At 43.0% G+C, this 22,187-nt stretch overlaps 1 protein-coding gene across 1 annotated transcript in view; it reads right to left on the bottom strand.

Moving 5' to 3' along the window:
* RGS20 (regulator of G protein signaling 20) overlaps positions 1-20,229 on the bottom strand; it is an 85,154-nt gene extending 64,925 nt beyond the window's left edge. The window contains exon 1 of the mRNA XM_043601075.1: positions 19,857-20,229. Coding sequence (XP_043457010.1) covers positions 19,857-20,021 — 165 coding nt within the window. The 5' untranslated portion in view covers positions 20,022-20,229. The remainder of the gene's footprint in view (positions 1-19,856) is intronic.
* Between the last annotated feature and the right edge of the window lie 1,958 nt (positions 20,230-22,187).

The following is a 22,187-nucleotide window of genomic DNA, read 5'->3' as shown; positions in this document are numbered from 1 at the left end:
AGGTCTGGGTGGGAGTCTAGGAGATGTAAATTTAGGAGTTATTGGCATAATATGGTATTTAAAACTGTTGGAATTGGGTAGGATTTCTAGAAAGAGATGAAAAGATAGAACAAGATTGAGTCAGTTTAAGGAATTTGAACCATGTCCAGATGGAAATGGGGAGTCATTGACAAAACTTAATCAGGGAGTTCACAGGATCAGGTTTGTATTGTAGAAGGGTCTCTCTGTCCTCTGGTGTTACTTAGAGGCAGGCATGATTGGAAAGAGGGATCAGGAAAGATGCTGTTGCAATAATTTTTTTGGGAAATGATCTAGAAAAGCATTCAGTGGGATGGAGATAACTAGATGAACAGATCAAGAGATACTTTTGAATAGTGTGAACAAAACCTGGGGATTGATTAGAGGTGGGAATGAGAGCAAGGGCAAGGCTATGCCTCCCAAATTTCAGTTCAAAACCAGATGGATAAGGTGCCATTTTACTGAGATCGAGAACTTAGGAGACGAAGAGCTTGGGGAAGGGTAAAGACATATTGTTAATTTTGAAGAACTTACTAGACACGTAAATCTAGACGGTCAGTAGACTTTTGTAAATTCATGTGTGAGCTGTAGGAGACTGAGCTGAATGGACTCATCAGTCCATAAGCTGCCTCAGAGCCTTTGACACTGCTCAGATTAGCCAGGGATGATGAGCCCAGTGAGAAAAGAAAAGGGCCAAGGATGGAAACCTAGGGAACTTCCAATATTTCAGTCAGTAAAGGGAGAGGAGTTTGCAAAAGAGGCCGAAAGAGGGCAGCCACGGAAGTAGAAGGAAACAAGGCAAAAGGGACATTCGCTGTTACATTCCAGACGCTGGCTATTTCTTTCTGTGGACCCCACAAGCAGGTGTTGGCCTCATCTCCCTTTTACAAAACACTATATTGGGACTCAGGTGAAATAACTTGGCCCAAGACACTTAGCTAGAAAACAACAGAAGTTTGAAGGAATTTAAACAAAACCTTGGAGTATCCAGTGACTAACTACCCTTTGATCTTTAGCAAAAGGAGTGAATTGTGTGTGTGCATGCTCGCGCATACGTATATTTGTATATGCATAGCCTGTCTCTGGGAGGTTCCAAAGCCGCTGGTAAGACTGAAGAGTGGTTGCCTCGGGTGGATCAGGGAGTGGCGGTTGGCCACGGGCCAGACGGATGTACTATATTGTATACACTTTTATGCTCTGTATTATTGTCATAGAGTCTGTACTAAAGAGTTTGGCTCCACCCCCTTTTTTCATGCTTGATTGATGGCTGACAGCTTTCAGTCCCCACTACTCTTCTTCCCTTTTGCCCCACATCTGGGCAACCTGATGGGACAACCTAGATGCTTCCTCCTTTGGCACCTGCAGGACCTTCACGCGATGCAAGTCCTGGCTCTTGCAGAGCAGAACCCTCAATTCCCACCTTACCGTGAAATCCCAAGCCACTCTCCTTCTGCTCTCTTAAGCCATTTGGACCTGTTAGCATCCTGCCCTGCTCTCCTCAGAGGGCCTCATTATGTGAATAATAAACCTTTCTACGCTCTCTTGGTGTTCGTGTGGCCTCATTGGTCTGGACGTCTGAACCAAATTTGGGGTGTGTGTTGGGGGGAGGGCCCATTCTGCCTATGTAGAGGTGACCACAACAATTGTATTAGTTCACAGCTGTAAGGCTGGACTAGTCTAATTCTGAATTGTCTAGTTCAAAAATATAAATTAACTAAAATGTTTTTATTTTCTTATTTTATTGTTTTATTTTTATTTATTTTTTAACTAAAACATTTTTATTTTATTTATTTATTTTTTCAACGTTTATTTATTTTTGGGACAGAGAGAGACAGAGCATGAACGGGGGAGGGGCAGAGAGAGAGGGAGACAAAGAATCGGAAACAGGCTCCAGGCTCTGAGCCATCAGCCCAGAGCCTGACGCGGGGCTCGAACTCACGGACCTCGAGATCGTGACCTGGCTGAAGTCAGACGCTTAACCGACTGTGCCACCCAGGCGCCCCTAACTAAAACATTTTTAAATGGTGGGAATAAAAAAGGTCCATGTACCAAAGTCCTAAGATTTTAAGATTTATGTGGGCCTTTTCCACCATCTTTCTTGTTAGCTCATTAAAAAAACTGGAAAAGAAAAAAAAAACTAAACTAAACTAAAACCTGTGCTCTTCCTTCCATACTCCTCCATATCTCTGGAGATCAGGAAGGGGATTATTATTACGTAAAATATCAGAAAATTGAAAAGAAAAATTCCAAATGAATTTTTGAAGCTTTAGTGATGTTTTATGGGCTCTCTAGCTCTATAAAAATTTCATTTGTCCAATTTACTCTATTTTAAAAAATAATGGGTGCTTACAATTAAAAAAACATATATGTGTGTATGTTGGTATGTATATACATATACATTTGTGTATATGTGTGTATGCGCGCGCACACACACACACACACACACATATCCAAGCAGCTATTCCTAGGGAATAGTAAGCAGTACTCTAAGAAAAGCCCAATTATATTTTGCATACTTATTTTTATCATAAAATAATTGCCATGTTTTACCCCAATGTACAAACACAAAATGTTCTCATACATGCGTCTCACTACTCACCACGCCCCGTCCTTACAGCTGTTTGATGAGGAAACTACAGACCAGTGAGCTCAGATGATTTGTTAGGACTGGTGGGGAGCAGAACTGGGCCACCGACCAATGCCCCCGACTGCCATACTTCTTGACCCACATCCAGGAGACATGGTCATTATTTACTGATGTCAGTCATGATGATTGACAAAGACAGTAATTGAAGACAGTGATACTGTTGATCCATATCCCTGAATGCCCCTGATAGTTGCTAATTGTAGTTAAATACCTTTGACCACATGATTTCTCTTAGACCAAAATTCCAATTTCCCCTCCTTGTCACACCCAGCAAGTAATGAGAATTCCATGACCTTTAGGCTTCCAAGCTGCCATTGGATATCGAATTACTGACGTCTCTAGGCACTGGCTCAGTTAATCACATGGCTGCTGATTCTCTACTTTCCTTAGTAATACAGTTAGTTTGCTGAGGTCCTAAAAGGACAATACAGCTTTTGTAATAGCCTGATTTACCTAAAACTTCAGAACAGTACTTTGATTCCTAACAGAGAAGCCCTAACATTTTAGACAGTAAAGAATAACACATCAAGTGAAGGCTTTAGGAGAATGTGCCTCACGTAGTGTCAGACACCTTTCCTAAGTTAAATCCATGGAGTACAGAATATTGTTATTCTGGAATGAAATACAGTACAGTCGAAACCCTGTATAATTTATAAAGTTTCTCTTTAATTATTAATTTTTTTCAAGGAAGCTTGTAATCTTCACGCAGCCAGGCTTTCCACAATGATTGACCAAGTCTAATAAACTTGTAAATCATACATTTATTAATTTCACTTCATATGCAGTTTCTCTTCAGAGGATATAGAACAGGTTAACAAGGTTCATATTGTAATAGTTCGTCCTAAGGCTTTTCAAGGATTGATGTCAGTAACTATGAGAAATGAAAAACACTTTCATCAAAATCCTATGAGTTGGTAGAAGCAAACAAGCTTGGAAAACGCAAGCGTGAGAACTGCAGGGGACAGGGCTGCTCATATAATTAAAAGTCTTCTTTTTCTTTTTAATTAATTTTTTTTCTTAGACGGAGAGAGACAGAGTGCAAGCAGGGGAGGGGCAGAGGGAAAGGGAGAGACAATCTGAAACAGGCTCCAGGCTCCGGGCCGTCAGCACAGAGCCCGATGCGGGGCTTGAACCCACGAACTGTGAGGTCATGACCTGAGCCAAAGTTGGATGCTTAATAGACTGAGCCACCCACGTGCCACCAAAGTCTTGTTTTTCTTGAGTTGTCTGTATATAAAAGTTTCCAACACTGCCATCCTTTGAATCCTAACATTTCCCCTGGGCTCGGTTGCTCCACTAAGGTGCTTAGTGGAAAGAAGGGAGAAGAGAGGTGAAAGCACAGAGCAGGGGAAAGGCCGTAGTTGGAGGAAGGGGTGGCAGTCAGGAGAGGGAGGTTCTACCAGCCCTTTCCCTTGTGACTTTGAATAAGTCTGTGCTCATCTGGGCTGTACTTTCTTTTTCTGTACAGAGAGGTTTAGTGAAGATGGTCTCTAAGGCTTGTAACAGCTGATTTCTGGGTTCAGTGTGCGTGCCCTTTTCTGACACATAATCACTTTCCATTGTCCTCTCTTGGGACTCCCTTCCCAACACACGTAAACGTGTACACACACACACACACACACACACACACACACACACACACAACCGTGTACCTTAGAGCAGAGAAGCAGAGCAGAATCCAGAGGGAGTTCTGGAGCCAGCATGCCTCCCCAGGCGAACGCTTTTCAACATCCCCACTGTGACTCCCCCAGCTCGCTTAATTAAATTACAGCATCCTCCCAAACAGTTTCTGCCTTGGAGTCTGCACAGCGCCTGAGTCCACTCTGATCTGCTGCCCCCCCCCCCCCCCCCCCCGCAGAAACACTGATCTTTCTAAGAGGCAAATACAGTCATGTTACTCCCCTCCCTCTAACCATTCACTGGCTCCTCATTTCTCTATAGGTCCTAATATGGCATGTAGACCTTTTGTGATTTGATCCATACTCTGTTTACTTACTCACTTTTCTTTCTCACTGTTACTTTGTACTCAAAGCTCCAATCATGTTAAAGTTCCCCAGTTCCTAAAATCCCCTTGTTCATTCTCATTCCAGGTATAAATTCTCCTTCTGCTGAATCCTTACCCATTCTTTTTTTTCTTTTTTCTTTTTAATATGAAATTTATTGTCAAATTGGTTTCCATACAACACCCAGTGCTCATCCCAACAGGTGCCCTCCTCAGTACCCATCACCCACCCACCCCTCCTTCCCACCCCCCATCAACCCTCAGTTTGTTCTCAGTTTTTAAGAGTCTCTTATGTTTTGGCTCTCTCCCTCTCTAACCTTTCTTCTTCTTTTTTTTTCCTCCTCCCCCATGCTCTTCTGGTAAGTTTCTCAGGCGCCACATAAGAGTGAAAACATATGGTATCTGTCTTTCTCTGTATGACTTATTTCACTTAGCATCACACTCTCCAGTTCCATCCACGTTGCTACAAAAGGCCATGTTTCATTCTTTCTCATTGCCACGTAGTATTCCATTGTGTATATAAACCACAATTTCTTTATCCATTCATCAGTTGATGGACATTTAGGCTCTTTCCATAATTTGGCTATTGTTGAAAGTGCTGCTATAAACATTGGGGTACAAGTGCCCCTACTCATCAGCACTCCTGGATCCCTTGGGTAAATTCCGAGCAGTGCTATTGCTGGGTCATAGGGTAGATCTATTTTGAATTTTCTGAGGAACCTCCACACTGTTTTCCAGAGCGGCTGCACCAGTTTGCATTCCCACCAACAGTGCAAGAGCCTTACCCATTCCTAATCTGCTCCTCATCTTCTCTCCCAGGGCAGTCTCCTACTTTGCCTTCAAATCTCAGCTTAGGTGCCATTTCCTCCAGGAAGCTCTCCCAGGTTGGGTTAGCTGCCCGTATGCTTGCTCTTGTCACAGCATTTCCTGCACTGAATTGTGATAGTCTGTGAGGGTCAGGACTTTGCCTTGTTCAAACCTGTGTCTCAAAAAAACCTAAAGCCGTTCTGAGACATAATGGGTATTCAATCAATATTTGTTGAACGAATGAACTTAAGAAATGACACGATCTAAACAACCTATCTCAAATCTTCGTAAACCGCAATAGACGAGAAATAGCAGGATAGAAGCGGCCACAGTTCCATGCGCAAGCCTCCAGGGCACGGGGCTTATTAAAATGGGTGTTCAGAGAAGGCGTGATGCAAAAGGGAACACGGGCAGGTCTTTCTTAAGGAGCCTGGCCTCCGTGTGTCCCCACGGTCCCAGGCCAGACCCACCGATTTCACGCTGACGGAGCGCAAAAACCAACAACCAAGATGGCAAGAACAAAGGAAGACACTGTTCGCCTCAAAGTGGAAATTTGTGACAGGGCCCAGGAAGTCTGCCTGGGCCTTGTAGCCCTTCCAGTGGTTTCTAATAAACCAGGCTTTGTGTGAGTCTCACTGAGGCTGCACAGGGCCCCGTCCCAAGGCTCGCTCTCTCTCTGCTGGCCCGGCTGCCTGGCCTGGCTGCTGGGAGAACTTGTTAGCCATCATTGATTTCTTTGAGTTGGACTCCACTGAATTGGATTGCTTTGCTCTGCATTTTAAAAGTGGTGTTTTTCTTGAGGCTGGAAGTTGGCACGGACTTGAAATTACAGAGTTGGAGACCATTCAGGATCCATAACTATCATTAATGTCCTTCACAGCACCTGAGATTCTAACGATGGTCTTTTTTTTTTTTTTTAATTTTTTTTTAACGTTTATTTATTTTTGAGACAGAGAGAGACAGAGCATGAACGGGGGAGGGTCGGAGAGAGGAAGACACAGAATCGGAAACAGGCTCCAGGCTCCAAGCTGTCAGCACAGAGCCCGACGCGGGGCTCGAACTCACGGACCGCGAGATCGTGACCTGAACCGAAGTCGGCCGCTCAACTGACTGAGCCACCCAGGCGCCCCCTAACGATGGTCTTAAAGAGGTAGAGAAAACTCAGTGTTTCACCCATGTGGTGGGAACAGAGTAGGGAAATAACACATTTCTATCTACTAATCAATCAACAAATCAGCATTGACTGGGCTCTTACCATGTGCTCAGTACGTGTGAGGCTCTGCCCGTGGATGGGAATAATGAAGTTAACAACTGTTGTGGGGGAAACTGAGTGCAAATCAAACATGCAGGTCCCAGGGGTTCCTCAGGACAGCAGCGCGGGACCAATGGGAAGCCCGGACCCGTGGGTGCAGATTGTGTTTTAAAATTCAAAGTATTGATTAAAAAAAAAAACTAATAAAATTACGTATGAGAGGTATCATTGTCTTGATTTTATAGATGAAAACTAAGACTCAGAGAATTAAACCTGACGTGGACCCGAATTCGAAAACCAGTTCTCGCCATGACAAAGACATTGCTCTTATGTCATCATACTGCCCGGTTTGTACCTGCGTACCAAAAAGATGCACCTAGCTGAACTTTTGCAGTTGGGATAAAGGATGCCTTCAAGCACTCAGACTTCCTTTATTTCCAACGCAGTGTTAGGTTTTCCTGGATGGCAATCCTGCAATGCCGTAACGTCCAGCAGATGTCAGCATTTACCATTCTTTGACTCCCTCCGGTCTTGGCGTTTACAAAGTTTTAGGGCTCAAGAGCCTGTCTTGCTCTTGGGCTCCCCAAAATTGCTGTTGCATCTGGGCGCGAGGTGGGGAGCTGTGTGCCGAGAGGGTGCAGCCGAGCGCCGAGTCTTGACTCCGTGAGAAGGCATTTGAAACTGTCACGAGCCTTCATTTTTTTTCTCCTCTCTTTTGTGATTTCATGTTTCTAAAAACCAGCTCATTTCTTTTCTTTTTTTTTTTTTTAAAGATGTTTATTTATTTTGAGAGAGAGAGTGAGAGCGCATGCTGTGCGAGTTGGGGAGGGAGAATCTCAAGCAGGCAGTGCGGGGTCCGATACGGGGCTTGATCCCATGACCCTGGGATCATGACCTGAGCTGAAATCAAAGAGTCAGAGGCTCAAGTGACTGAGCCACCCAGGCGCCCGAAAACCAGCTCATTTCTGATGGATGAGCCAAGGAGACTTCTAACCTGGCCTTTGGCCAAGGCTGCACAGAGAGAGAGGAGGCTCTCGAAGTGCCAAGAGGACGCCGGGAATGCCGCGGCGTCTCTGTAATCAGCAGCAGCAGCCAGTGCCAGATGCAGCTGGGATTTGGCCCAGCCTGGAGTGTGGCTTCTGAGAAGGGGCCAGAAATAGCCCCAAACACCAAGGCTTCTCTTCTGCTCAGCTTTTAGATGCCTCAGGTTACACCCCTGCAAGGTCTTCCTGTGGCCCTAACCTTAGAATGCCTTACAGATTTGGTGAGAAGGAACGATCTATTAAATATATTTACATCTAAGTGCAAATGAATTTGAACTTTAATTTTTTTTTTTTTTCTAGTGAGAAAAACCAGGCCAGACTGAGAAAATGAGTTGCCTCAGGTATGCCTGGAAATGTGAGGGAAGGGGAGAGGGGAGAGTGAGAATGGCAAACTTCCGTGATCTCCCAGTCTGTGCCTGGAAGACCTTTTGCTTCCTGTCTCCCACACCCTCCGCCTCTTCACCTTGCCCATCTCAAGTGCTGTAAAGAATGCACAAAAGGCAATGATTGGTTCCCCCAAAGCCTGGACTCCCTCAGGGGCCACCACAAGGTGGAAAATGCTGGCTTTCTTTTCCAAAATTGCAACTCTGGGACAGGGGAAGCTTGCCGACCTTAATGACACCAGTAAGTTGTTGGAAATAGTCGGTTTGCCGCTATTTTAAAGAAAAGACAAACACAGAAAGAAGGAAGCAAGAGTGCCTGGCTTTTATTTGCTAACCGCGTATGCTTATTGTTCAATCCGGCCACCTTTCTCTGTAACGAACGTGTCTACACAATTAAGTGCAGGTCCTCCTTGGATGCTGCTGATGGTAACAAAGCTCTCTCCTTGACTGAAAACTTAAAACAATATACCCTTCAGAACATGTGACATTCTGGGCAAATGGTCACAGATGAAAGTCTTAAATAAATGGGGCTCGGTCCAACTTGCAGAAGCAGAGAGAGCAGATTCATCACAGAATGGAGAAATGTGGTGTGAAATTGGTAATATCAAATGCTTTGATCATTTCTTTCTAGTAATGTTTTATTCATTCCATTTGGTCCTTTCTGCTTAACCATTCTTACATAACCTCGAGCAGCCTTTAATGATAATTTGCAGGTAAAATTATTCACGTAGCAGTGTGTCTGGGCTATTAGACACACTGGACCTGAACTGGATCAATCTGGCCTGACTCAAGGGAGCACAGAAGGTCACATCAGACCTCACCGTCCACCATGTCTGGTGGGGGAAAGGGTTTGTCTGGGACTAGGCTCCAGTCGCTGGGGGAGCCCACCCACAGATCTTTGCTAAATAGGGGATAAACAGAGGAGATGTGTGGTGCTGAACTGTCTTTCTAGCACCTTCCACAGACTCCTAGGCTCAGGTTCCTGAGCGGCCGGGCTTCTGCCTTCTTGCTGTCTCTTTTTATCTTCTGGTCACACACAGTCTGAATTCAAAGTTCGTTACCAAAATGCGTTGAGACTATGCTTATGATATTTTAGTTCACGTTTAGGTCTTATTTCAAATAAAAGCCCTTGGAATGGTCTATCCGTTGAAAATGAAGCCTTACAATTTTTAGTGCTGAGAATTCAAAATTCTATAAGCAAAATATATATTCATATGGAAAAACATATTTGGTTACATCATTGATGTCAGATTCAATTACTTATGTACTCTGCAATTTGGGTTTCGTTATTGAATATTTGAAATCTATTCCAACAGTCACTGCGTGGCTTAAACTGAATATTGTCTGTCAGCATATTTGCTTCATTTAAAAATTCCTTTTCTCGGTCTTTTTAAATGCAGTAACTGTGAAACCAGTCTACCAAAGTTTCTAAAATAAATAGCCAGATGACACAAACCTGATCTGAATTGCTTTTACCCACAGAATAGAGATACATGGTTCAGACAGAACCTATAACAACAAGTTTACAATCAAACGTTCCCAGTAAAGTTCACCTACATCTCTACCTTGCAAGAAGGCAAAACTTTAATGTAAATTTCCTAAGATATTTGCAGTGATTTTATGGTTTTGTGAAGGCTGGCTTGATTTTCTTTTATTTGTTTACTACACCCAATGTGGGGGTTGAACTCACAACCCTTAGGTCAAGAGTCATGTGCTCTTCTGAGCCAGCCAGGCGCCCCAAGGCTGGCTTGGTTTTGACAGGAAAGCCAACAACATGATTTTATGAGATCTTTTGAATAGGGAAAATGAGGCTTAGATATCTTTTTTTCCTAACCATTAATTTAAAATCTGAGCATTTATGAGATTTGGGGGGGGGGAGGGGGGAAGCCCAAACAGTATGAGGCCAACCAGGGCAGTATGTTTTTTTAGACTTCCAGACAGGATCTTTTGCCATTTTTAAAGATTTTCCTGAAAGGTCAGGATCAGTTGTGCTATCCAGTGGATGTCTGAACCGTGTGCTAACAGCTCCCACTGTGGTATAAATAGATATATGGAAAGTTGTATTTGTGTATTTATGAGTCTATTTGTTGCTTAATTTCAAAGGGTAAATTCTAACCTCCAGGCTTTGAGATGAAATCTTTTTATTATGTGTATTTTCAAATAAAACCCGGAGTGAATATACTCGTGAACTCTCGTATGTATCACTCAGTATTAGCATTATTGCCAATTCTGCTTCATCGTTCCCCCTGACTCCCCACTTCCCCTGTCATTTTGAAGGAAGTTGAAGGTCACATGTCTTTCTTCTGAAACCATTTCCGCTTGCCTCTTAAAGGATTTTTTTTTTTTTTTAAGCATAACCACAGTCTCTTCTGACTTCCTTTTACTGGACGTGAGGAGTAGGACCCATGTTTCCGATCTCCCTTCCTCTTGTTGTGTCTGTGAATCCAAATGGAATTGTAAGCCCCTTCCCCCATTTGTGTCTCCTTTTTATAATATAACCAAACTTTTAAACAATAACCACCTTTTGCAGTCACTTTTTACATCGAATACCTCCATCTGAGGGACCGTTTCAATAATTACCATCAGGGGCGCCTGGGTGGCGCAGTCGGTTAAGCGTCCGACTCCAGCCAGGTCACGATCTCACGGTCCGTGAGTTCGAGCCCCGCGTCAGGCTCTGGGCTGGTGGCTCAGAGCCTGGAGCCTGTTTCCGATTCTGTGTCTCCCTCTCTCTCTGCCCCTCCCCCGTTCATGCTCTGTCTCTCTCTGTCCCAAAAATAAAATAAACGTTGAAAAAAAAAAAATTACCATCAATCCTTCCCAACCGGGACTGCCCCATATTTGAATTCTTATTTTGCCCTGAAACATATTTCCACGTGATTTGTGCAGGAAGTGTGGCTGTGTCAGAACCCATGCACTTGCCTCTCTTAAAATGTCTCTCTCTCTCTCTCGAGCGAGCGAGCAAGGGCAGGAATGACACTGGCTTGGGACATAAAGTTTTTTTTCTTCAAAGCTCTCCTGCTGTAAATCAGTTTGTCTTCAGTTATTTAGTGCTTCAGAGATTTATAAGATCTATAAGATTTCCAAGAAGAGGAGCACTGTTAGTGCTCGATTAGGACTCTGTGGTGGTGCCACAGTACCCTGGAAGTTAAGACGTTTCCTGCCAAGTGAAATAAGTGAGAGAAATAAAGATACCGTATGATTTCATTCATATCTGGAATTTAAGAGAAACAAATAAGCAAAGAGAAAGAGAGAGAGAGAGGCAAACCAAGAAACAGACTCTTAACTATAGAGAACAAACTGGTTCCCAGAGGGGAGGTGGTGGGGGTTGCTGGGGGAAACAGGTGATGGGGATTAAGGAGGGCACTTGGGATGAGCACCGGCTGTGGTCCGGAAGTGGCGAATCGCTATATTGTGCACCTGACGCTAATATTACACTGTATGTTAACTAACTGGAATTTAAACAAAAACTTAGAAAAGAAGCATTGGGGAATTCCGGGACACCTCCAAGGAACAGGGACTTACTACTGTATGTCGTCCCCGGCGCTGAGTGTTGTGTGAATCATAATGCCCAGGAAGCCACCCAGAGGCATCAGTTTTAGAATCACCGCCCTGTCCATTTGTGTTTTCAGGAACTCTAGGTTTCCTTTCTCAAGAACAAAAGCAAACTTGGGCCACATGAGAAAACTACCTAATGCCAGATATCCTTTAACCCATTCTCATTCAGAAAAACTTCTAAAGAGCAAAGAAATACCTTAAAGTACTATTGATCTTTGCCAAAACAAATCACTTTGCAGCACCAGCGGAGATGTTGGCCTCTGAAAATAGAATCCAATGGCAAAAACCTAATTAAAAAAAAAATTTTTTTACATTTATTTATTTTTGAGAGACAGAGAAACAGACCACAAGTGGGGGAGGGGCAGAGAGAGAGGGAGACACAGAATGTGAAGCAGGCTCTGAGCCATCAGCACAGAGCCCCAGGCGGGGCTTGAACCCACAAACTGTGAGATCATGACCTGAGCTGAAGTCGGACGCTCAACCAACTGAGCCACCCAGGCACCCCCAAAAACCTAATTTTTAATGTAAAACCCTCAAAGATAATTATTTAAATGTCTAAGTAAATGGCAAACATGACCAAAACTTGTATTTAAAATTTTAATCTGAAACTTTGAGGAATAGAACTCATGTGGATTTTTCTGGTACATTGTTATTTTCAGAATAGAAGAATCTTTGGTTTTGGGGCACCTGGGTGGCTCAGTCAGTTAGGCATCCGACTTCAGCTCAGGTCATGTTCTATCTCACAGTCGGTGGTTTTGAGCCCCACGCCAGACTCTGTGCCGACAGCTCAGAGCCTGGAGCCCGCTTCGGATTCTGTGTCTCCCTCTCTCTCTCTGCCCCTCCCTTGCTCACGCTCTGTCTCTCTCTCTCTCAAAAATAAATAAATATTAGAAAAAAATTTCGAAAAATCTTTAGTTCCAGTGTGGAAAATAAAACGTCGGGTGTTAGTAAGCAAGCACTTGGTTTGTAGATATTCCCACTGGAGGGAAGAGTTGCATTTTCTCAGAAGCCTCCTTTATGATAATTCATGACAAGTAATTAATGGCTGGTTTTGAACTTCAGAGGATTGGCTTTTTGAAATCAATTGAAAAGCACAGATACATATTATACATTCTTTCCTGTATGTATGCATATGTACATATTTTTAAAAAATATACATGCTTTTCTGAAGTATAAGGAATGCCGTACTCCTTTTGTAGTCATCCGAGTTTTCTCTTACAAGTGGGGCCAAGTGGGAGGTGTGGTGGGAATGGTGAGGCCTCTCAGTACCGGGGTCATCTCTGTGATGTAATGTGAACCTCCTTTGCGATCACATTGGCCACGTGCCCAGCTCTGATCAGGGTGAACGTGAATGGAAGTAATGACATTCACCTCCCTCAGAGGGAGTTAAGCTTCCTTTCCCACTCTCCCTTTCCCAAGTATGCCTGGAGAGTGACTTTGGATCCACTACGTGACAGAGCCACCGAGATGGAAGCAGTGTGAGTCCGGGGTCACCGGGTAGAGTCTGACCTACCCCAAACTGTGGCATGACTGAAAAATATGCTTTTATTGTTAAGTCACTGAGATTTGAGGGGTGTGTTTGTTACTGCAGCATGAACTGGCCTACCTGACTAATACAGACTGAGTTGTCTGAGTTGGGCTGTTTGCACTAAAGATCTAATATTTCGTGGGATGCCTGGGCGGCTCAGTCGGTTAAGCGTCCGACTTCGGCTCAGGTCATGATCTCGCGGTTTGTGGGTTTGAGCCCCGCGTCGGGCTCTGTGCCGACAGCTTGGAGCCTGGAGCCTGCTTCACATTCTGTGTCTCCCTCTCTCTCTGCCCCTCCCCTGCTCACGCTCTGTCTCTGTCTCTCAAAAATGAATAAACGTTAAAAACAATTTTTTAAAAATCTAATACTTCATGTCTGGTGTTTTTGTCAGCCAAGTGGAAACATTTATTTGTGAAAACATTTCTTAAATTTTATGAAAATTACATGAGGGATTTTAGCCGTTACTTTTTGCCATTCACTTTGGAATCGATCACTGTTTCACTTCTTACTTTGGAAGGCATGAGCTGGTGGTCTCTTAGATCTTCATCAAGGTAAGAGAAAGTCCAAATGAGCCACATAAGCAAAACTCTGGGATGATAACCATACGCTTTATGATAAGCTGAAATGTTATTTGACTTTATTTTTGTTTGGCTCTTAATGTGACACGATTGCCCTGGGTTCTGTGAGCTAGTAATTGAGGAACTTTTTCACCTTTCCGAAGACTACACCCATGGGCTTCCTTAAGGTCCTCCTCAAAGGAAGGCAATACACAGATGGCTCATGGAAAGCCCTGAACCTGGAGTCTGGTGAGCCATCCCGCCTTTGAGTTAAAGACAGTCATGCTCGTGGTGAGCATAGCATGATGTATAAAATTGTCAAATCAGGGGGCGCCTGGGTGGCGCAGTCGGTTAAGCGTCCGACTTCAGCCAGGTCACGATCTCGCGGTCCGTGACTTTGAGCCCCGCGTCAGGCTCTGGGCTGACGGCTCAGAGCCTGGAGCCTGTTTCCGATTCTGTGTCTCCCTCTCTCTCTGCCCCACCCCCGTTCATGCTCTGTCTCTCTCTGTCCCAAAAATAAATAAACGTTGAAAAAAAAAATTAAAAAAAAATTGTCAAATCAGTATGCGGTACACCTGAAACTAATATAACATTGTACTTCAACTATATTTCAATAATAATAATAATAATAATAACAATAATAATAATACTTTGCTATACTCATCTAGAGACCCCCTATCATAGGTTCTGGAGGATTGCCAATTAACATTTGCATGCGAACTATAGAAGATATAATCACAACAACATGCTTCCAAATGAACCTTTTTCTCAAGAGGTTTGTGAACATCTTAAGTGTTAAACTAATTACTACAGGAGTCTTTTCAGAGGGCTGTCAAAAAAAAAAAAAAAAAAAGAACTAATTTTATCCCTACTGAACTTACTCTTTCACAAATGGAGGCAGGACAAAATAATTTTGTCTTCTGAGTACATTCATGTTGAGGTATTGGATACTAGAAGCATAATTCCTTTTTACTAAGATTTTTTTTTCTCTTCTTTTCTGTATCCTTTTCATCACACAAAGCACCATTGTCTTTGTAGCTACCCTTTGGGGCCTTGACATTTATTTTTCTCCTTTCAGTGTATAACGTCTCGAAACAAGTGCTTTGATCAGCTGCTCAGGGGATCACACGTCTGGAACAGGAGGGCACTTAGAAGCCTGTGCTCTTAGAGGCGCATTGATGTTGGAATGATATGAAAAATAATTTCGTGGAGGGGTGCCAGGCTGGCTCAGTCTGTAAAGCATGCGACTCTTGATCTCCAGGTTAAAAAAAAAAATAATTTTGTGGAAGGAACTTTCTTGTCTAAGCTCCGACCATTTTCATTACTGAAGAGGGATGCCTACACATATACACACATAAATCTGTATCGATAGATGGATTTGACTTCTTGCCAGTGTGGCTTTTTACTTTCTCTCTTTCTCGTGTCTGTCACTTAGGAAGCGATTAGCCCAGGGGACACCCTACCTTCCACTAGCACTCCTTGTCCTGAATGAAAGAAAGGAAGCAAAAATCCTGATGGAGCAAAATATGATGATGAAGACAGGTGCGTGATTATAGATGCGGGGGTATGAATTTATTCTGTAGTAAGTTAGTGGTGCATGTTGGAGTACTTTAGGCTGAATGCACAAAGAAAAACCTATTAAGAAATCTGGCTTCAGGCCCATGAAATTATGGTCTGCTTTGTAAATCACTGTCAGAAGCCACTGAATTAGTAAAGAAATCAGTACCAAAAAAACCTAGGTTCAAATCACCACTCAGCTGACTTCATACAACGTAACCAACCAGTGTTTCTGAACTTGGGTTCTCATCTCTAAAACAGGTCTAATGACATCAGTGCTACTGACCCAGTGAAATTGGTTCGAAATGAAAAGAACAACCAGAAAAACCACGACGAAACACGCAGGCAGTGCTCTGTGGGTATCATCAGTCTACCGGCCTTTGGAGGTTTGTTTTCTCTTAACTTTCTATTTTGAAATCATTATAGATTCATAGTAAGTTCCAAAAGAGAACGTGCAAAGTGGTCCCAGGCACTTTTCACTTAGCTTCCCCAATGGAAACTGCATGACTGTTGTATAACATCAAAGCCAGGAAACCCACATTGGTACCATTCATAGAACTTACTCAGATTTCGCCAGTTTTATAAGCACTCACTTGTGTGTGTGTGCATGAGCGCGCGCGTGTGTGTGCACTACTTCCAAAGAATCTTATCACATCTGTACGTTTCTGTCCCCACCACTAAAATCAGGAGAAAGAACTGTCCCACCCCAAAGTTCCCCCAATCTTTGGTAGCCACGAATTCATTCTCGAACTCTATAATTTCATTTCAAGAATGTTACATAAATGGAATCATACTTTACTCGGCTTTCTGGGATCATTATTTTTTTTTCACTCTGCATCATTCCTTTGAGATTATCTAAGGGACATATATCAATAGTTCATTCCTTTTGTGTATCAACAGTTGATTCTTTTGGTTGTTGTTGGTGCAGGGGTTTCCTTAGTATTCCATAGCGTGGATGTACCACAGTCCTTCATTCAACTTTTGAAGGACTTTGGGGATGTTTCTAGTGTTTGGCTGTTCTGAATGAAGCTGCTGTGAGCGTTAGCATACAAGATTTTGTGTAAACATGAGTTTTCATTTCTCTGGGATAAAGGGCCAATAGCGAAATAGGTGGGCCATATGACGGTTGCGTGTTTGGGTTTGAAAGAAACTGCCAAATTGTTTTCCAGACCGGCTGTACCGCTGTGCATTCTTACCAGGAATATATGGGTGATCTAGTTTCTCTACATCCTTGCCAGCTCTTGTTTTTCTTCAGTTTTTCATTTTAGTCATCCTGATCGGTCGGAAATGATATTTGATTGTGTTTTTAGTTTGTGTTTCCCTTGGGGCTATGATGTTAACTATCTTTTCGCGGGTTTACTTGCCATCTGTATATGCTCTGCAATAAAATGCTAATATTCTAGTTGGATTGTTTGTTATTTTATCCCAGAGTTCTGAGAGTTCTTTACATAGTCTAAACACAAGGCCTTTGTCAGGTATACGGTTTGCATATATTTTCTCAAAGTCTGTACCTTGTCTATTTATCCTCTTAATAGGCGTTTTGGCAGAGCAAAAGTCTATTTTTGATATTTTGAGGTTCGACTTATTAATTTTTCCTTTACGGACTATACTTAAAAAAAAATTTTTTTTAAAACATTTATTTATTTTTGAGAGACAGAGAGAAACAGAGCATAAGCGGGGGAGGGGCAGAGAAAGGGGGAGACACAGAATCCGAAGCAGGCTCCAGGCTCCGAGCTGTCAGCACAGAGCCCGACGCGGGGCTCAAACTCACGAACCACGAGATCATGACCTGAGCCGAAGTTGAACACTTAACCAACTGAGCCACCCAGGTACCCCTCTGGACTATACTTCTGATGTCTAAGAACTCTGCTTAGCCTTAGGTCACAAAGCTTTACAAAAATTGTTTTTCCAAGAAGTTTTATAGTTTTCCTTACGGTTGTACTTTTCAAGTCCGTGATGCACTTTGAACTAATTGCTGTTTAAGGTGTGAGGCTTAGGTTTCAGATTTTTTTAATGTTTTTATCAATGGCCTCTAGACATCTAGACACATTCTAGCCCGATCTCTCCCTGCCTACTTTTCTTTTTTTTTTTTTTTTTTTTTAATTTTTTTTCAACGTTTATTTATTTTTGGGACAGAGAGAGACAGGGCATGAACGGGGGAGGGGCAGAGAGAGAGGGAGACACAGAATCGGAAACAGGCTCCAGGCTCTGAGCCATCAGCCCAGAGCCCGACGCGGGGCTCGAACTCCCGGACCGCGAGATCGTGACCTGGCCGAAGTCGGACGCTCAACCGACTGCGCCACCCAGGCGCCCCAACCTGCCTACTTTTCTACATTTCTAGACATTATTTCACATTCCATCTCTTTCACTCCTTCATTAGGCCATTTTCAGTTGCTCATACACCATCCTAACTTCGTACTTCCTTAATGATTGAAAGATTGTAATTACGTGGCTATCCTCTACCGTTGACCTAAGTCACGCCGATAATATGATCATATGCTGATACGTTTGTCTTTCCCACTATATTGGAAGTCTGTTGAGAGGAAGGAGCACATCTTTCTCAAAACCTGGCCCAGGTTTTGCAGATCATGTGGATACAGTCATATTTGTAGAATTAAAAGGAGATGAGTTCTACCCTCCTTGTATATGCTGGACGAGGGACGTGTTCACCCATGTGACTGTCTCTATTCAGATGCGACCAAAAAAGATGTTTTGAAGAGGCAGAACTGATTGGAGAGAGCAGCAGCGTCCCGGATTTGATTCCAGGATGCTGTGGGAAGAGGCTGCTGACTCACAAATGCTTTTCCAACTCATTTGTCTAGGATTCTGCTTAAAGCGTACCCCTCCATACAATGAGAACTTTGCAATTACATGTGTGTGCGCACCTATGTGTATATCACGTGCACACACAAAACATACATTGCTGTTCCCCAGAGTAGCCTCCAAGGTCTACCTTTCAGAAATCTCTTTTGCATTTAGGCTTAGATGCCCATCAATGAAGGGCTTCTGGGCGGTATATCCATTTCATTTTAGTTTCCTAAAGACCTAGTGCTCAGGTGATAACAGGGGCTTGAAGTTTCACAACATCTGTCTGAAAGCTCAAAAATGAAGGTCAGTACATTTCTACAGAAAAATCTTTTTAATGACTGAGTAAAAAACACCACACTTGGGGCACCTGGGTGTCTCAGTCGGTGGAGTGTCCGACTTCGGCTCAGGTCATGATCTCGCGGTTCGTGAGTTCGAGCCCCGCGTCGGGCTCTGTGCCGACAGCTCGGAGCCTGGAGCCTGCTTCGGATTCCGTGTCTCCCTCTCTCTCTTTGCCGCTCCCCCGCTTGTGTTTTCTCTCTCTCTCAAAAATAAACATTTATAAAAACGAACAAGCAAACAAAAACACACAGCACTTTCCTTCGTCTTGTGCCAGTTGGTTAAAATAACGTGACTGACGAGAAATCACGATTATGATCAGGATATGAGCCATCGTAAAAGGATAGATACATTTTTTGGTGTTAAAGTATTTGGATAGGTTTGCAGTAGTACGATTGCAGCATTTAATTCTGAGCTCTGATTATGGGAGGACAGTAACACATACTCATCCCCCTCCACTCTGAATAATCTTTTACGAGATGATTCTATTAATAGTTAAGAGGATTTACAGGCTTAAACTGCAAGGATACACACAACACTGAGCAGGGAAATTGTCACTGTTTGGGGAAATGATGGTATCTATTGATAGACATCCACGCTTCGAAAATTCACCCTTAAGAAACTGTGAATTTAGGAAAAACATCCCTTAGCTTCTTTTTTTTTTTTTTTAATTTTTTTTTTCAACGTTTATTTATTTTTGGGACAGAGAGAGACAGAGCATGAACGGGGGAGGGGCAGAGAGAGAGGGAGACACAGAATCGGAAGCAGGCTCCAGGCTCTGAGCCATCAGCCCAGAGCCCGACGCGGGGCTCGAACCCACGGACCGCGAGATCGTGACCTGGCTGAAGTCGGACGCTTGACCGACTGCGCCACCCAGGCGCCCCAACATCCCTTAGCTTCTTAATGTTCTTACGTTCCTGCATTATTTTATCAGTTTTTTCTCAAGCAATTTCTGTAGAAAGTGGTCGATAATTTTTCTTTCATTACTACACGCGATATAATTTTTATTTCGGAGAAAAACATCTAAGCCACAATAGCCACAAAACATCAATAGTCAAAAGAAACTATGGCTGACTTTCCTGCCTTTGAAAACATTACCTCCTGAAACAAACAAATAATAAATAGGTAAGCACTTGTCTTAGTAAAGGGAAGCTGCATAGGTTGGAGAAAACTGGACAGAGAAGTTAATTAATTATCAAGGTTCTAGTTTTTCTCTTGCGGTCGGCTTGAAAACATTTTGATAAATTGTCAGTAAGATAGAGTAATAGCTCACTGAGCCAAAGCTTGCTTATGGTTTTATAATCTTTCCAGATAAACCTTTTCCTTGTCAAGAAAGCATCATGGACGGTGGAGATCATCTTACCTTGACGTCACGCACAGCCTCGGGGCTTCCTTCATTTTCCATGGTCTGGTGAATATTTGCATTATATCCCTCAGCCCTAGGCAGGGGCAGAAATTGCTTCCACATAGATGGCCTGGAGAAATGTTTCTGGAGGCACTCTTGGTTGTCTTGGAAAGGACTGGGCATGTTTTTACAGTAAAGCTCCAAATGAGTCCTGCAGCCTGATTTTAACAACACGAGCCCAGGGTCCACTCTATTTCTCTTCGTTTGGCCAATGCTGGGCCATCCGTCAGTCAGCCGGGGAACCTCTGTGGAAAGTTACACTATTTGAAGCAAAAGGCTTATCTGTTTGGTGGATCAGCAGTTTATCCACGGTTCTTTAGTGTTCTATTCCAGGTAGAGCCTCCTATTTTGAATGTCTAGGTATGTTATGACTGCCCCCTACTGGCAGAAATATACTACTAATTCAAATTTAATCCTAAAATTGAAAGAAATGATTTAAGCGATCTATCGCTTAGGATATAATGATAAAATAGATTGCTTCGCCATATTCTGCATTAGTTGTGTGAGACACAGACTAGGGCCTGATAATCTTGGGCTATGCAGTCGAGAGACAGGTGGTCTGCCTTAATCTATGTAGGTTTCTTAAAAGGTCATTTTAGCAGGAGTCAGTTTTGTGGCTAGAAATGTATGCTCAACTCATACCCAAACTGAAGCCCAAGGATTATTACACTTCTTGATTGGTGTCATGTAGGATGAAAGTGATTTTTCTTATGAGGTAACTAGTCATCTAATGATTAAGCCAAGAGTTGGCTTCTAACATCATACTGCACATTTGTAAAGTGTGTAAAGTGTGTAAAATGACCCCGGGGCCCCAGAATTGGTATATGAAACAGACACAATCCCTATAAACATCTTGGCTTCCTTTTTTTTTTCTTTTTGCAGAAATTGATGAATTGATTCTAAACTTCACATGCAGTTGTAAGGGACTTAGAATATCCAAAACAATCTCATAAAAAGAAGAGCAGAGTTGGAGGATTCACATTTCTCAATTTTTTTTTAAACGTTTATTTATTTTTGAGACAGAGAGAGACAGCATGAACGGGGGAGGGCAAGAGAGAGAGGAAGACACAGAATCCGAAGCAGGCTCCGGGCTCTGAGCTGTCAGCACGGAGCCCTACGCGGGGCTCGAACTCACAGACCACGAGATCATGACCTGAGCTGAAGTCGGACGCTCCACCGACTGAGCCACCCAGGCACCCCACACATTTCTCAATTTTAAAACTCACTATAAAGCCACAACAGATCAACAGAATAGAATTGAGTCTATAGGTAAATCCATATGCCTACGGTCAGTTGGGCTTTGACAAAGTGCCAAAATAATTCAATGGAGGAGAGAATTGTCTTTCCAACAAATGGTGTGGAACCCCTGGACAGCTCCAGGTGGAAGTTTAAGTTGAAGTTCTACCTCACACCGCATAAAACATTAACTCAAAATGAATCCTAGACCTACATGTAAGAGCTGAAGCTATAAAACTCATTTTCTTAGAGGAAAATGTAGGGGTAAATCTTCGTGGCCTTGGATTAGGCAAAGCTTGCATAAGTACAATATCAAAACTCAAGGCACAAAAGAAAAAGACCGGTAAACTGGACTTCATCAAAATGGAAAACTTTGATTTTCTAAGAACATCATCAAGAAAGTAAAAAACCCACTAGGAGACAATATAGAAAACCACATATACATAATAAAAGAATTTTATCCAGAAAATATAAAGAGGTCTTCCAACTAAAAATCAAAGGGACACCTGGGTGGCTCAGTTGGTTGAGTGTCCAAATTCGGCTCAGGTCATGATCTTGTGGTTTGTGAGTTTGAGCCCAGCACAAGGCTCGCTGCTGTCGTGCAGAGCCTGCTTCGGATTCTCTGTCTTCCTCTCTCTCGGCTCCTCTCCTGCTCACACACTCTCTCTCTCTCTCCAAAATAAAAATTAAAAAAATTTAAAAAACCCCAAAAGTTAACTAAAAATGGGTGATGTGTCTAAATAGACGTCTCTCCAGAGAAGGTATACAAATGGCCAATAAGCCCATGAAAAGATGCTCAACATCATTAGCCAGTAGGGAAAAGCAAGTCGAAATCACAATGATTTTTACATGTAACAGGTTGGCTTTAATCAAAAAGACAGACAAGGACAAATGTTAGCGAGTATGTGGAGAAAATGGGACTCTCATGCATTGCCAGCGGAAACATAAAATGTTGCAACCACTTTGGTAAACAGTTTGGCACTTCCTCAAAACGTTCGACGTAATTACCCTGAGACCCAGCAATTTCCTCCTACGTGTCTACTGAAGCCAGAG

The sequence above is a fragment of the Prionailurus bengalensis genome, chromosome F2 (genome assembly GCF_016509475.1).
Source record: "Prionailurus bengalensis isolate Pbe53 chromosome F2, Fcat_Pben_1.1_paternal_pri, whole genome shotgun sequence".
Classification (NCBI taxonomy): Eukaryota; Metazoa; Chordata; class Mammalia; order Carnivora; family Felidae; genus Prionailurus; species Prionailurus bengalensis.
Note: the sequence above shows the minus strand (reverse complement) of the source record. Positions and strands in the feature narration are given on the sequence as shown.